Raw genomic sequence first — 13,454 nt, forward strand, 5'->3', positions numbered from 1 at the left:
GGGCTGGAGGCCGCGCGGAGCCGCCCGGCCCGCCCGAGCTGCCCTCATGAGGGCTTTTCCTTGTGCTCGCGGGTCTGCGGTCTGCGCTCGCCCGGGCTTTTCTAGATCCCTACCTCGTTAAATCCACCGGGGGGGGTTTCAGACTGAGTCTTTAATGACTTAAATCTTCAGGAATTTACAGGCTTTTCTGTTTTATCGCGACACTGCTATGTAACTCGGTAAAGCGTCCCTGAGATGTGCGATGCTTCAATGAGAATTTACAAGATTTGTCCTTTTAAACTCCTGTAAATCTGAAGTTCACAGGTTGATTTTTTTTTTCCTTTAAGACTAAACACCTAATATTAAACTGAACTTTATGCTGTATTTGCAAGAAAGCAATACTGCTGTAATTAAGTAGTTTTTAAGAAAAACTTTTTTCTTTTTCCTTTTTTTTTTTTTTTTTTCCCCAGCTGGAACTGCTTCAGCTGTTTATCAGTACCTTAAAGAAAGCTGTAACTCATCCATAAATGCAGATGTGAACACGTTCCCAGGTAAATACAGTAAGGTAAATTTTATCAAGGAATTGGCTTAGGCAGATTTTATGATCTAAGTGAAACAAGTCAGAAACTTAAGGAAAGCCAGTTTTGGCGGTGTGTGTAAATCTGCAGATGTAACTCCTGCTGCTACTGTTTCTGTGGAGAATTTATGTCATTTGAGCAGCTGAGATGTTAGGAGATGATTAGATAGATTGGACACAAGAAATAGAAGTGAAGGGTGTTAAAAGATTGACGAATTTCAATCCAGTGTAGCAAGGATGAGTAGGAAGGGGTTTGTTTCTCATGTCAGTGGGCAGTTTGATATTTTTGTTATTCCTGTGTATCTTCTAATTTTTTCAGTAGCAGCAATATTTATCTTTTGGGTGTCAATTCAGAACCCTAACCATTAATATTTATATAATTTCATCATTTTAAAATGGGTTTCTGAATATCTGCTTTAGTTCTTTTAGGGTTGGGTGTTGAGGGGTTTTTTGTTAAAAAAATTCTTTCTTAGCCCTTTAATTGGTTTGAATATCTGGTGTTGAGCTATTCAGGCTTATCTTGTCACAGCTGTTGAAACAGCTATGAGCTGTTAAAACTCATGAAGTTGGGAATGTTATGCTGTTTTTGACACCTGTGCTTTTTATTGTATAGAAATGTTGAGAGAGCATCTCATTTTGTGAACTACGTAAACCATATTTATAGAAGTTGTGATTTAGTCCAGGTATGATACAACTTCTGCAAATGGAGAGCAATATTGCCCAGAATGGAGATCAAAGATTTTCTTAATAATTAAGTTAGAGGATCAGTAACAGATCCTTGCCAAGACACTTACCTACACCTTAATACATTTAGAACTTAATTATGATGCCAAAGGAAAACAGAACTCAAGTCTTGTGGCACGTTAAATGACTCATGAAGAGTTTTTTAACAGAGATGTTCATTATAATAGGAAGAATAGATTGTAGTGGATTATTTTAAATAATTGGTTTATCTCTTTGCAGCATGTTCAGTGGCTGGTATTACAGGTGTAAAGAAATGGTATTTTGCGAGTCATGTTATATGTGGTTACTATCAGGTAAGACTTTTTTTTTTCTGAATATAAATTCCTGTCTCTATTACAAGTTACAACTCTGATATTCAAAATTATTTTTGCTTAATTAATTCTTTTTGTTTGATTAGTTCTGCAGTTCTGACTGGGAGGAAATAAATTTTGACACACAGAAAAATGAAGACTCTCTCCAAACAAGTACTGACGAATGCCTGGGAACCATACAAAATTTTGAGGAAGATGATAATAACAGCAGAGACTCACTGTCTATGACTGAGTATACATATTACTATTTTTATTGAAAGTACAGTGATCTGGCATTTTACAATAATAACCCAAGGGAATCAAGGAATTTTAACAAGTTATTACCAAAGCAACAGTTAACTATGAACAAGCGCCTGCTACTACTGAAAATAATTCTGTTTAATTCAGTAGTGCTTTCATTCTTTTAGCTACAGATGGTTTTTACAGAATAACTGAACAATTTCCTAATAGCTGACAGTTATATACATATAAAAAGAAGTTTCTTGCTAATCCGTCTTGAATCCTAGTTACAGTTTTACTGCAGATTGTTTTGAAGTTGCTTAGCCTACTTCTGCCTCAGTAAAAGGGTAGATAAATATATCTCATTGCCTAGTTATGTTTGTACAGAATTTTAAAGATATAAGATACTTACATGAGGCAGTATTCGTTAATTATAACTTTTTGTTTCTAAATTACTTTGTTTATAATTTGTTTCCAACCATGTTGCTCTTCATTTTCAGTATCTTTGATGAAGCTGCAGAAAGTCTGCATCAGTTAGCTGATAAACTGCCTGCCCCAGGTAATCTCTCTTAAAAAAGCAATCTCATTTGAGTTTATATTGTTAGTTATTACTCTAAAAAGTCAGCTGGTAAAATCATAGTCAAATGGAAAAATTCAGGGATGTGACTTTGTTAGCTGAAATAACTTGTATGCAGCCCTTGCAAGTAGTTTAAGGATCTTGAGCATGAATAGCATTGCAAATCAGCTTATCGAAGCTCACTGCTTGTTTGTTTGGAAGGCTGTATTTCAGTAGAGTTTAAGGTAGTTATATAATTAATTTTTCCATCTGAAATGGCACCAAAGTAGTAATAGACAGTAAGCAATACGAAACTCAACATGCAACTACAGGAAGTTTATGAAAGAATGAAAGGTGTTGACATGGGGTTTACATCTGATTTGCCAGCTGTTTGCTGGTGGATGGGAGCCAAGAAGCTGTGAAGGAATATAGATCAAAATTATTGGATTAATATTTTGTGAACTGTAGACTCGTATCACCTTGCATGTTAGGGTTACATAATGTTGCAGTTACATAATGTTGATTTGGGATAGCAGAGAAACTGAATGCAGAAAGAATGAGAACTAGCGTGTTAAAAGGAGGAAAATGGCATAGCATAGTTGTGCTGGAGACAACTCTATCTGTCAAATACAGTGCTGAGTGAGAGAGAAAAGTATAGGACAGCTATAACTCAACAGCAAAACACTTCATGTTAATCTTAAGAGGAGCAGCGAGAGATGAGCTAAAGTGCATGAAAAGTGGTTTAAATCTTCCTGAAGTTACTTGAAGTTGATCTTTAAGCCCATTTTAGTGCAGTCAGTGATAATCGGTACTTTTCTACCTCTAAATGATGTAATCATTTACTGAATAATTGTACTTTGAGTCATATATTAACTATTTTTATAGGCAGAGCAATTGTTGATGTAATACTGCAGGCTGTTGAACAAGATGGACCCAAGCTAAAAGACTGCTTACCTGCTATTGGTGCCCTGAAGCACCTGAGAGAATGGCACTCTGCACAAATCACTATTGCAGCAAATGACTCTAAAGGGTACGGCGTTTATTTTAGGTCTATAAAGAAGGTTGCTCTTGTTTTGTGTTTGTCTGTCAGTGGTTTAAAATAAAAAGTGTCCTGAGTACTTTACATATATACTTTGAAAATACATAGATTTGTCTTCTATTATTGTTTGAGGGGAGGAATTATTCATGCTAATTTGTTGTAAATACATGCTCTAACCAGACAGACAGGCAAAAAAACAAGTTCCTGTTTCTATGAGAGCAGAATTAAAATATTTTCTCATTCCATCACTAGTGGCTTCGGTGTACATACAATGTTTTGAAGTTTTACTATGCTACGTAATAACTTGTATTGATTGTAGTTTTCCCCTTTTTGTATGATGAATGCATAACTCTGCTGCTTTTACTTTAAATTTTATATTATGTCTGGTATTACATTTCAGGGAGAAAAAAAGTGTCTGATTTATCCCTTTTGAAAATGGAGTATAAATGCTCTATTACTTTCTGTATGCTGCTGAGGAGTCTTAACACTGAAACTATTAATTCATTTTGAAATTAAGTCCAGTAATTTCCTTACCATCCTCCTATAATTGACATAAGTAGTCCATGATATGTCTCAATATAAACCACACTAGTTTGTTGGTGTCTTTTTTCCCATGCTGTAAATTATTATGTGGATATTGAATATACTTGGCAAGGTCTCCTCCACTTCCCCTCCCATCCACACCCAAAAGATTCAAATTTGCTTCGTAGAACATGTGGTTAAGCTTAACCCTAAGTTAATAAAACTGTTTAAAGTTAAAAATTTGAATGCTCAGTCCTTGGATAGAATAAGAAGTATACCTACTATATAGTACTTCCGAAGGTATATGGAGCAAGATAAACTTATTGCAGTGGCTTCCATGATCTCAGTGCTCAGTGATATCTTCCTGTGCACCCAATTTTTGACTGAATAAATCTTTTGGCGTCTTTTATGTAAAATGAGGCCATTTGGTCACACAGTTCCTCTGATGAAAGTTCTATCGCTCTTCCTGTTCCGTTGATGGTGCTGATTTCTCTTAGAAGAGAAACTGCAAGTAGGACCCACAGATGCTGGCTGTTCTTTCTCTCTGTTGTTGAATTTGGGCAATAGTTGTGCTGCAGGTGTAACTTTACTTACAAGGCTAACTACAAAACATCTAGATGGTCTATTCATAGCCCCAGTGATGGCTACCTGATTTTGCTTCAGCTTCTAGCACCTAACCTTACTATGGTATGCCTGCAGCTTGCCATTGCCAGTCTTATTTGAAGTCTGACAAAGTTCTTTGCTCTCACATTCATGGAGCATATGAACAGCTTCTTTTATAGAATGAACAATTCTTTCCTTTGGAATATAAAGCTATATATGCCTGTCTTAACATACACCAGACTATTCAGTGCTAAGAGGTAATAGGTAAATTCAGTCAAATTGCACTGCATGTTAATTTGTAATCCTAAATTCAGTAAGACTAATTCTTCCTTATTTTTACAGTAGCTGGCAAAAGATTGCAGACTATCTATCAGCAGACTTTGTATCTTCAGATAATGTAATGAATATTATTGATATAAAAGAACTCTGGAGAGGAAAGATTCAGATATGGGAAAGAAAGGTAAAATAACTTAAGCTATGCTTATTTTTTAAAAGCATCTGTGAACATCATTTAAAGCATTCAATGTACAGTACATCTTATGCTTTAAGCCAGATTTAGTTTTGACAGTGTAATTCAAAGAGGTAATGTGCAGTGTATCTGGGTGGGTGGGGGAACAACTTGTTTTTCAGCATGATGAAAGGATAAATGAGATCAAGGCATTGAGATTTAAATTTCAGAAATCCAGATGCTCTCCTCTGAAATATTAGCATTAGAACTGCTTGTTCAAAATTAGATTGTTCTGTATCTATCACAAATCATTATCAGGTAACTCTTAAATCAGTGTTGCAGACATCTCTAATGTTTCTGCAAAGACTGATAGCTTTGTGATTGTGGAATACATTGTTTACATTTTCAGTATTAAGGTTTTGCCTCCAGTAGATGATTATCTAAGTCTAATGTTTTTACCTAATTTCACAGATCTGCTGCAAACAAATATAATCCTAATTGTTTAAAGTAGTTATACATGTAACTGGCTGAAGAGAAATAATTATCTCTCTTTTGACACATTTATTATTGGTTTTTTTTCCAGTTTGGATCAGAAGTTAGGTTTCCAGAATTTTGTATGAAGAGCACTTCAGCAAAGACATTCAGCACTTCACCTTTAAGTTCTTTCTTCACTGTTAAAAAAGAACAACAACTGAAGAATACCGATGCTTTGCCAGAGGCAGGTATTATTCTTGATCTTTCTTTGAGCCACCAGAATTCATCTCTTTTACTTTGCTGAGAAAATTAGTAATTGGGGAAACCTTGGTCAGAATTGAAAATTAAACATAAAAGTAATGATTACATAAGATTGAAGAATACTTCTTTTGTTCATGTGTGTTCTCATAACAGGTCTTTAAAATTTCATCCATTTGTTCTTTGCAATGCAATACCAAAATTTTTTTCAAGTAGAAATTCAGACTTCGTTCAAAATAATATTAAAAATATGTAATTTATTAATGATATCTGTGATTATCTAACCTTGTCTACTTCATTTTAAAAGTTTGTTGTTTGGTTGGTATTTTTTCTTAATTGCTGTTGCTTTTTCATGTTTTGCACTGAAAGTAGATAAACAGAATCATATTTATTGATGAAAACAAAAATGAATGTTTATGAAAACTGCTATCAGTTAAGAGATTATTATTCTCTTTGTTAAAATATGTACATTTTGGATTGAATTTGTCTGTTCCTTGAATTTAGATAAGAGTTACAACTCATTTGATGCACATGGTGGACATTCTAGAAATTAAGTTTTATTAAACACAATTTAATATCTTCCTGTTTTTTTTATATAATTATGTTTAATATGGTATTGTGAAATATTTTTGTATTCCTCTATACCTCTTTTTCTTGCACTTGTAAGACAAATGACTCTAGCAAAACATTTGAGGAAGTTCTACTGAGATAACATACATATATAGTGTTACAGATTTTTTGATTTGATCTCTTTTCAGGTTTTTCATTACTATGGTCCTGCGCTAGAATTTTTACAGATGGTGGTGCTCTCTGATCTACCTTCCTTTTTTGTATCGGATCTGGAATTTGAGCTGTATCCTTTTTTAAGGATCTGATAATGGGAAATCTGATATCTACTACTGATAGTGGTCTACAGCATAAAGAAAACAATCATGATGCAAGCAACCCATGAGAGTTGACAAGGGTTCATTCCATTCTAGCCTGCCATAGTAATTCTTCATATCTGGATTTTTTGATGCTGAAAATTAAATTACACTAACAATAACCAGTTATTTTTTATATTATTGCACGTATACTTTGTCTGTTGATGCGTATGCTTTGAGGAAAAAAGAGAGAAATATTTACTGCTGTGTAAGCTTAAATAAATCCAAGACTTACTCATTAATGTATATAGTGTGCTTCGTGATACAGAAACATTTTTCCACAAATCATGTTTTTATTGTGTAGGTGCAAAATCTGCAGTAAGGTACAGCAGCGGAGTTTTCTCTTGAGTTGTGTATGCTGCAGAGATCTCAAGGTGTATTCCTCTTTGTTTTAAATTTATGTACTTTTTGGTACTAGTCTTGGTGTAACAGTAGTAGCTTAGGCTGTATAAGACTGTCAGGATTTTGAATATAAAAATATCTGTTTATGCCTACCTATATTAAAGATGTCAGTGGTGTAGTTTGCCATATAACATTTCGAAGCGTACCATTTTGCCTGGAAAGGTGAGTTTCGTATATTTTGTGGTAGTGGATTATCAAATATTAGACACTTGCAGTCCATATTTGAAATATGTTTGTAACGTGATTTGTAAGTTAGAGATGTGTATAGTGCTTTGTGAAGATGAGGTTCCTTAAACTGTTCTGTTCAGGAGCCTGGCAAGAAAGAGTGTCAAGGAGGCATCTACACTGCTTTTGGACCAAATTTCTTCTCTCCCTGGGAAGGTAAAAACTTTTTATTTCGGTATAGCAGAAAAATGAAGAAATGCATATTGCTAATAAAAGATAGAATAGTATTTTTAAACCTAGTCTCTGTGGAAGCTCCTTCAATATTTAGTTCTAAAGCAAATTTGTCTTTTAAAGGTGTTTGCTATACAGGTCCTGACAATTTGTAAGCCTGCTGAATGCTTTTCTCTCTACCTTAGTTAAGTTTCGATCTCCTAAAACATTTTGTAATTGTAATCCTATCCTGACAGAAAATTTCTGTGCTAACATAATGCAACTATTTTTTTTAGCAGAAGGCAGATGCATGCAGCTAGTCTGAAGTAATAAGCTTTTTTATTTTGCATGTGCACATTCTGGTTTTCCTTTCTGATTTTGGATAAAAAGAGTTCTTGAAACATTTACAAGCGCTTTTTTTTCTTTTTTCCTTGGAATGATAGGATGAGTATTCATACCCACAGTATTAGTTTGAAGATGTTTTTCCTGAATGTTTAAGGTGATGTATGCTTGTTTAGGAAAGTTGGTTTTGGCATAGATTTATTTTATATACACTAATCAAAACAGAGCTTGCAGAAAGTACTGATACAGTTCTAATGAATAACTTATATTCTTTATTTACTGTGGAGGTGGTATTCCATCATCAGGCTGTATGTTTTATCTTCAGCTTGTTGTTTAGTTTTTTTAGTAACGTTTTTCCTGCCCTGCCATTCCATTCTCCATTATGCTTAGCCAGAAAAAAAAGAAGTCCTTTTTCTAATACTGTACAAAAAATATCTTTTGGAATAGTTTTTATATTGGTAAATATCCCAGGTAATTTTCATTTTACATGAGGATACTGGACATTTGGTCAAAAATCTTTTACAATCTAATAGCTTGCATTTTTACTAGTTCTTTTTTAGAAAAAGCCAAAACAGTTAAAACATATTCTCAGGCTACTTTTTAGAGTCTGCATATGGTGAACTGAATATGTTTTCAAAGGTAACAATTTCTCATAGGGATTTTTTTTTTTCATTCTACTCCTGGAAATATTACACATTTGTAGGCTTTTCTAATAGCTCTAAAAGCATCATCTTATTGCTTGAATGTTCAAATACTTACGCTTTTTTTTCTACTAGTGCTTATGGACCTGAAATTTATGTGCAGACATAAACATAGTCCAGTGCCTAATTAATTGAAAAGGATGATATGTAGGAAGAAAAAAAATTGCTTGTTTTTCAAAGGAATGCAGAGTTGCTGATGCCAACTATATCTTTGAATTCTCTTTTCATTCTGCATACTACTTTACAGAAGGGTTTTTAGCCAGATTATTGAAAGACTTGTAATAGGTAACAAATACCCTTTTATGTATGAAATAGAAATTCAGCAATGATCTCTCAACTGGAGCAAAAAAAATTTTATAGTTCTGTGTCTCAACTGATGTGAATGAGAGAAGTGTTAAGTAAAGATGTTTTTCTTCAATTGAAGTACATTTAAAATAATGCCAAATCAGTAGCTCAAGAATGAAATGTAAAACAGGTTTCAGTAATATTGCATGTATTGTATTTGCTCTCATTATTTAGGTGGGAGCTTTATTTACATTGCCATGTAATATAAGCAGTGTAGTGATCCCATCCCCTGCCCAGCTGAGTACCAAGAAATGGAAAGAATATATGGCTAGGAAGCCCAAGGTCATTACTGGTAGGTAGAAGGAAGATGACTACAGGTATATTTTTGTTGTGATTGTGTGTGTTTGTATATATGTATATGGTGGGTTTTTACTATATGTTTGGGATGCCCTTTTTTCTTTCAGTGAAATTAAGTCAGTGATTGTAATTTTCATTGACACAAAAGGTTTTAATGAATGTGAGTTCAGATACACAGAATCATTGTAGAGGAAAATTGATAATAACATCATGACAAGCTTTAGGGAAACAATGCATCTTCTTTAAAACAGTTCTGTGTCCTATTTGTCAGTTAAGATCCAGCTTCCACATACCTTTCTAAAGTGATTGTACAATCCAGGGGCAAAGAGATTTGCTTCTGCAGATGGAAATCCAACATGCTTCACTTCAGTGCTTCCCTTCTTACTTAAGAAGTTCCAGAGGTTCTTCCAGTGCGCTTGCATTCAATTTCAACCTCTTTCCAGGAAAATACAGACCATCAGGAAATGCTGGATGCCGCCATTCACCTGAGAACCAATGTGCTTAACTCTAGTGATTGAGAATGTTCTCCTTCCACTTTATGGGGCTATACTGATGGCAGCAGTGTACTAGTGCTTAGAAATTTGATTCAGAAAGTGAGAGAACAGAATCAGTGCAGATTAAGACTGGCTGGAGTTTCTCAGTCAGCCTGTATATATGCCCTGCAAGTGGAGGGACTGTAGTGACTGTGAGGTTTGTAGGGACTGGAAAACACCAGGCTAGAAGGAGCTGGGTGTGCTTAAAGTACTTATCTAGGACAGGATAAGATGTAGGATTCTGCCTTATGTGATTTTGTTGTTTATACAGTGGTCTAATATATAATTCATGCAGATTGAAAGGAACAGTGACTTCTTCTGTTACCAACTGAAGATAGCATCTGTAAACAAGTATGCAGCTGAGGATGGCTGACAGACTGATATTCTGGTTTTTGGATAGGCAAAAAACTCAGAGGAATTAGGAAGAGCTATGTAATAGGGCAAGAAGATTGATTCTGTGGGGTGGGTGCTTCTAGTATATAGATTTAAAATGATCTCTGCATGTTTGGAGGTGGTAGAGCAGAGGGTATGATTATAGAGCTGATCACAGCAGCAGCATTTATACTGTACTGGAGAGGTAGTACTGATGGAGTCAAATGTGTGCAAGATTCTTGTCCTGTGCTGCAAGATTCAATGTCTTTTGTAGAAGTATTAACTGTAGTGTGAACGGTATACACTGTTCTTATTAGGCCTCAAGAAAAATTTAGGAGAAGAAATATGGCCATTTAAACATATTTGCTCCTTTAGTTGAAAACTTTTTATTTTAGTGGCTACCACTAATCTGACTATATTAAGTATTTGCAAATCCTTAATCTCTTTGATCTGTGGGAAGGTGTAATTTTTTGAATTGGTAGTTCTCAAATACCAATTAAGATTAAAATGAGAAATAAAAGCTTTCCCATGAGGGTTTGAGATGCTAAGATAAACTGAAAAAGGAAACTGTTTCAAATGACTAGGGGAATGGGGAACAGGACAAGAATGAAAATGTGTCTGGAATCTTTTTTATTTTCTTCTTTATCTGGATTTATATATTGAGGTAGTGGGATTTCCCCTCTCTTCCCTTCCCCCTCCAACATAAACTTTTCAAGAAACATTGGAATACTTTATATTTGTTACTAACAAAAACTTATAATACTAAAACCCATCAAGCTCTTCTTGAGTTATTTCTTGAGCCAGTACTGCAAATATCCTATGAAATTAAGTGATTTGACCTTTAAAACTTAGTACATCAAGAAGTATTCATTCTCTTAATTTCTCCATCTACCAAGGTGCTATAAAATCTTTTTTTGTGTAAAACACTAGCAAACCCATCCTTTCAATATTTTATCAAGTCCTACATTAGTTTATTTTCCAGACTGCATACTATATGCCTATGATTAAAAATAGAATGTGTTTATCTCGCTGAGGCTATGCACAAGTGTAAAGCAGTGAGCGAAACTTATTAATGAATAATGCAGCTTCCCTGGGAGAGCACGTACAGTATTTCCTCTTTCTTCTACAGATGCATGTTCTTCCAGTGAACACTTTTACCCTTATTTGAATCCACATATGCAAAAGAGCCTGGTTTTACCTAGCAGAACAGACCCTTCTCTAATTGTTACATATGTAGCACACTGTTTGCTTAACTCTTTATGGTTTCATGGTAGAAATGTAACTTTGCCAGTTAAAGGCTTGTCTTTTCCTAAAACTGATTAAAGATTTTCTCTTGGTTAATGGTTAGAATTGCAAGATGTACTTTGTAGTCTGCATTAGAAAGCTGGCCCTTGCTACAGTCACAGGAGTTTGGTGCTGGTAACATGCTATCTTAAAGCTAGCAGAATGGTCCAGCTCAGCTGCTGTACATCATTTATTTTGCATGCTCTTCAGTTTGTAGCTTTTTAAGGGATACTTATCAGATGTAGTTAGTGTGCCTCCTAAAAAAGGTGTTCATAGGATTTCTCACAGAACAGAAGAGAGCAAGTGAAAGAATTATGATGGTGGATTACAGCTTGTTTTAAAGCTATTTTCCTGAGGATGTTTCACAGTCATGTCCTGATGTTTTTTAAGTTCCAGAAATTGAACTAAAAGGAGAATCTTGCCGATATTATTTCTTGCTACAAGGCAATGGCTCTGGAGGATGTAAAGCAACCTTAATTCATTCAGCTAGCCAGATCAATGGTACGGCCACTTTTGCTGCAGTAAATGGAAAGCTAAAGACAAAAGCAGAAGAAACAGAGTCATGTAAGAATTGTTACCTTTTTTTTTAAGAGTATCTGAATGCAGGCAAATGCTATAGACATTTCTATGTTTCTTTTATTCGTTCCAGTTAAAAGGAAGAAAACGGGAGGAATATTGCATTTTGATGAATATTTCTATTCTTTCAGCAATATATTTTCAAACTGATAAAAAATATAATAGCTTATTTATTCACACAGTTTGCTACTACTGTATTTTTTAAATCAACTATGTAAATTTGTAGTCAGTCATTTCTCATAACTCTGATCAGTTGTAAACATTTTAATGTAGAGGGACATCCAGATAATATTAATGCAAATCAATTTAGCAAAAACTTGAAGTTTAAAAAGTATATATTGTTGGTATAAATCCAACCTGTGCCTAAAATCTAGACAACTACCTGCTGACAAGCCTGTTTCACTGATGATTTAAAATAAAAACTACAAGACTGGCAGGCAAGTTGTATTTCATGATCATGTCTTCAGTTACTCTGCAGATATCCGTATTACTGCAGAGTGGTTAAGATATGAGCTAGCACTCATATCATAGCAGCTCCACTAGGTAAGAGCATGTAGACATTTGTCTTAGAGTAGTTGTCCTGTTACAATTACACGTACTAGATAACTGCTAATTAGTGTATCTGCTCTCAGTAACAAGAAAAAGAGCAGAGTGACCTGCATCTTATCTGCTTATTATCAAAATAAATCTGTATGTGATATGACTGACTGCTTACCATTTGTCCTAATTAAAATCCCATTAGTATGGTGTCAGAAGACTGAAAGTCCTTGACCAAATGTTGGGAGAAAACTTTTCTTTCCTGGTATCAAACTTGGGATCTTTTTACCTTCTTTAATTGTCAGTCATGTTAATTGTGTTGTCATTACATTTGTTTTGTACAGAAATTAAAAAATACTAGTCAGGCATCTATTCCAAGTTATCCCCCTGTTGTTCAATTGTAATTAATTTCCTTTCCTCCTTTTTTTTTTTTTTTTAAAGGATCATCCATATTTTAAAGTCTGGTTGTTTCATTTGGATATGAAATTTGTATGTCTGCTGTGTTTATGTCTTCTTTCAAGATGTAATGAAATGGTGTTTCCAAAGTCCTTTTTTATTATTAGAGAATCTTAATAATGAATTTTTTCTAGTCTGTACAGGCTTTTGTACTGCTGACTTTCTCAAGTCTCTGCCACGTTTTTGTGGAGAAGAGATTGTACAGAGAGAAAAGAAACTGTGTAGTCTCCAAGTATTTGCCTTGAAGGAATATCTCAGTAAGTAATGGGGAGAGCACCGGTAGTTCTCAAACTAGTATTTAAAAGGTCTTTATTTTAAACTGCATGTGAGTGCTCACCTTACAAAACTGAGGTGAACTGATCACTTTGTGAAGAAAAAAGTGGAGCTTTAAAAAAAAACCTTTTTGTAATATATCCATGATTGTACATCAGATACTTTTAAATACTGAGGAAAAGAGAACACTGAACTTTATTTTAAGTTGATAGGTGCTTCTTACACTAATACTGTGAATGTTTGAGCATAATTTTGGAATAATTCTGTGGTATTCTTTTCTCTGCTCTGTTTTTTTAAAATTTTTCTTT

At 34.4% G+C, this 13,454-nt stretch overlaps 1 protein-coding gene across 1 annotated transcript in view; it reads left to right on the forward strand.

The window, feature by feature from the left end:
• Positions 1-13,454, forward strand: part of MTBP (MDM2 binding protein) — a 36,352-nt gene that overhangs the window by 403 nt on the left and 22,495 nt on the right. The window contains exons 2-13 of the mRNA XM_026841517.1: positions 450-530; positions 1,520-1,593; positions 1,698-1,843; positions 2,331-2,389; positions 3,272-3,416; positions 4,893-5,010; positions 5,582-5,716; positions 6,489-6,583; positions 7,364-7,436; positions 8,993-9,110; positions 11,695-11,868; positions 13,008-13,130. Coding sequence (XP_026697318.1) covers positions 450-530; positions 1,520-1,593; positions 1,698-1,843; positions 2,331-2,389; positions 3,272-3,416; positions 4,893-5,010; positions 5,582-5,716; positions 6,489-6,583; positions 7,364-7,436; positions 8,993-9,110; positions 11,695-11,868; positions 13,008-13,130 — 1,341 coding nt within the window. The remainder of the gene's footprint in view (positions 1-449; positions 531-1,519; positions 1,594-1,697; positions 1,844-2,330; positions 2,390-3,271; positions 3,417-4,892; positions 5,011-5,581; positions 5,717-6,488; positions 6,584-7,363; positions 7,437-8,992; positions 9,111-11,694; positions 11,869-13,007; positions 13,131-13,454) is intronic.

Source organism: Athene cunicularia, assembly GCF_003259725.1.
Source record: "Athene cunicularia isolate RWA chromosome 2 unlocalized genomic scaffold, athCun1 chr2_part1, whole genome shotgun sequence".
Taxonomy (NCBI): domain Eukaryota; kingdom Metazoa; phylum Chordata; class Aves; order Strigiformes; family Strigidae; genus Athene; species Athene cunicularia.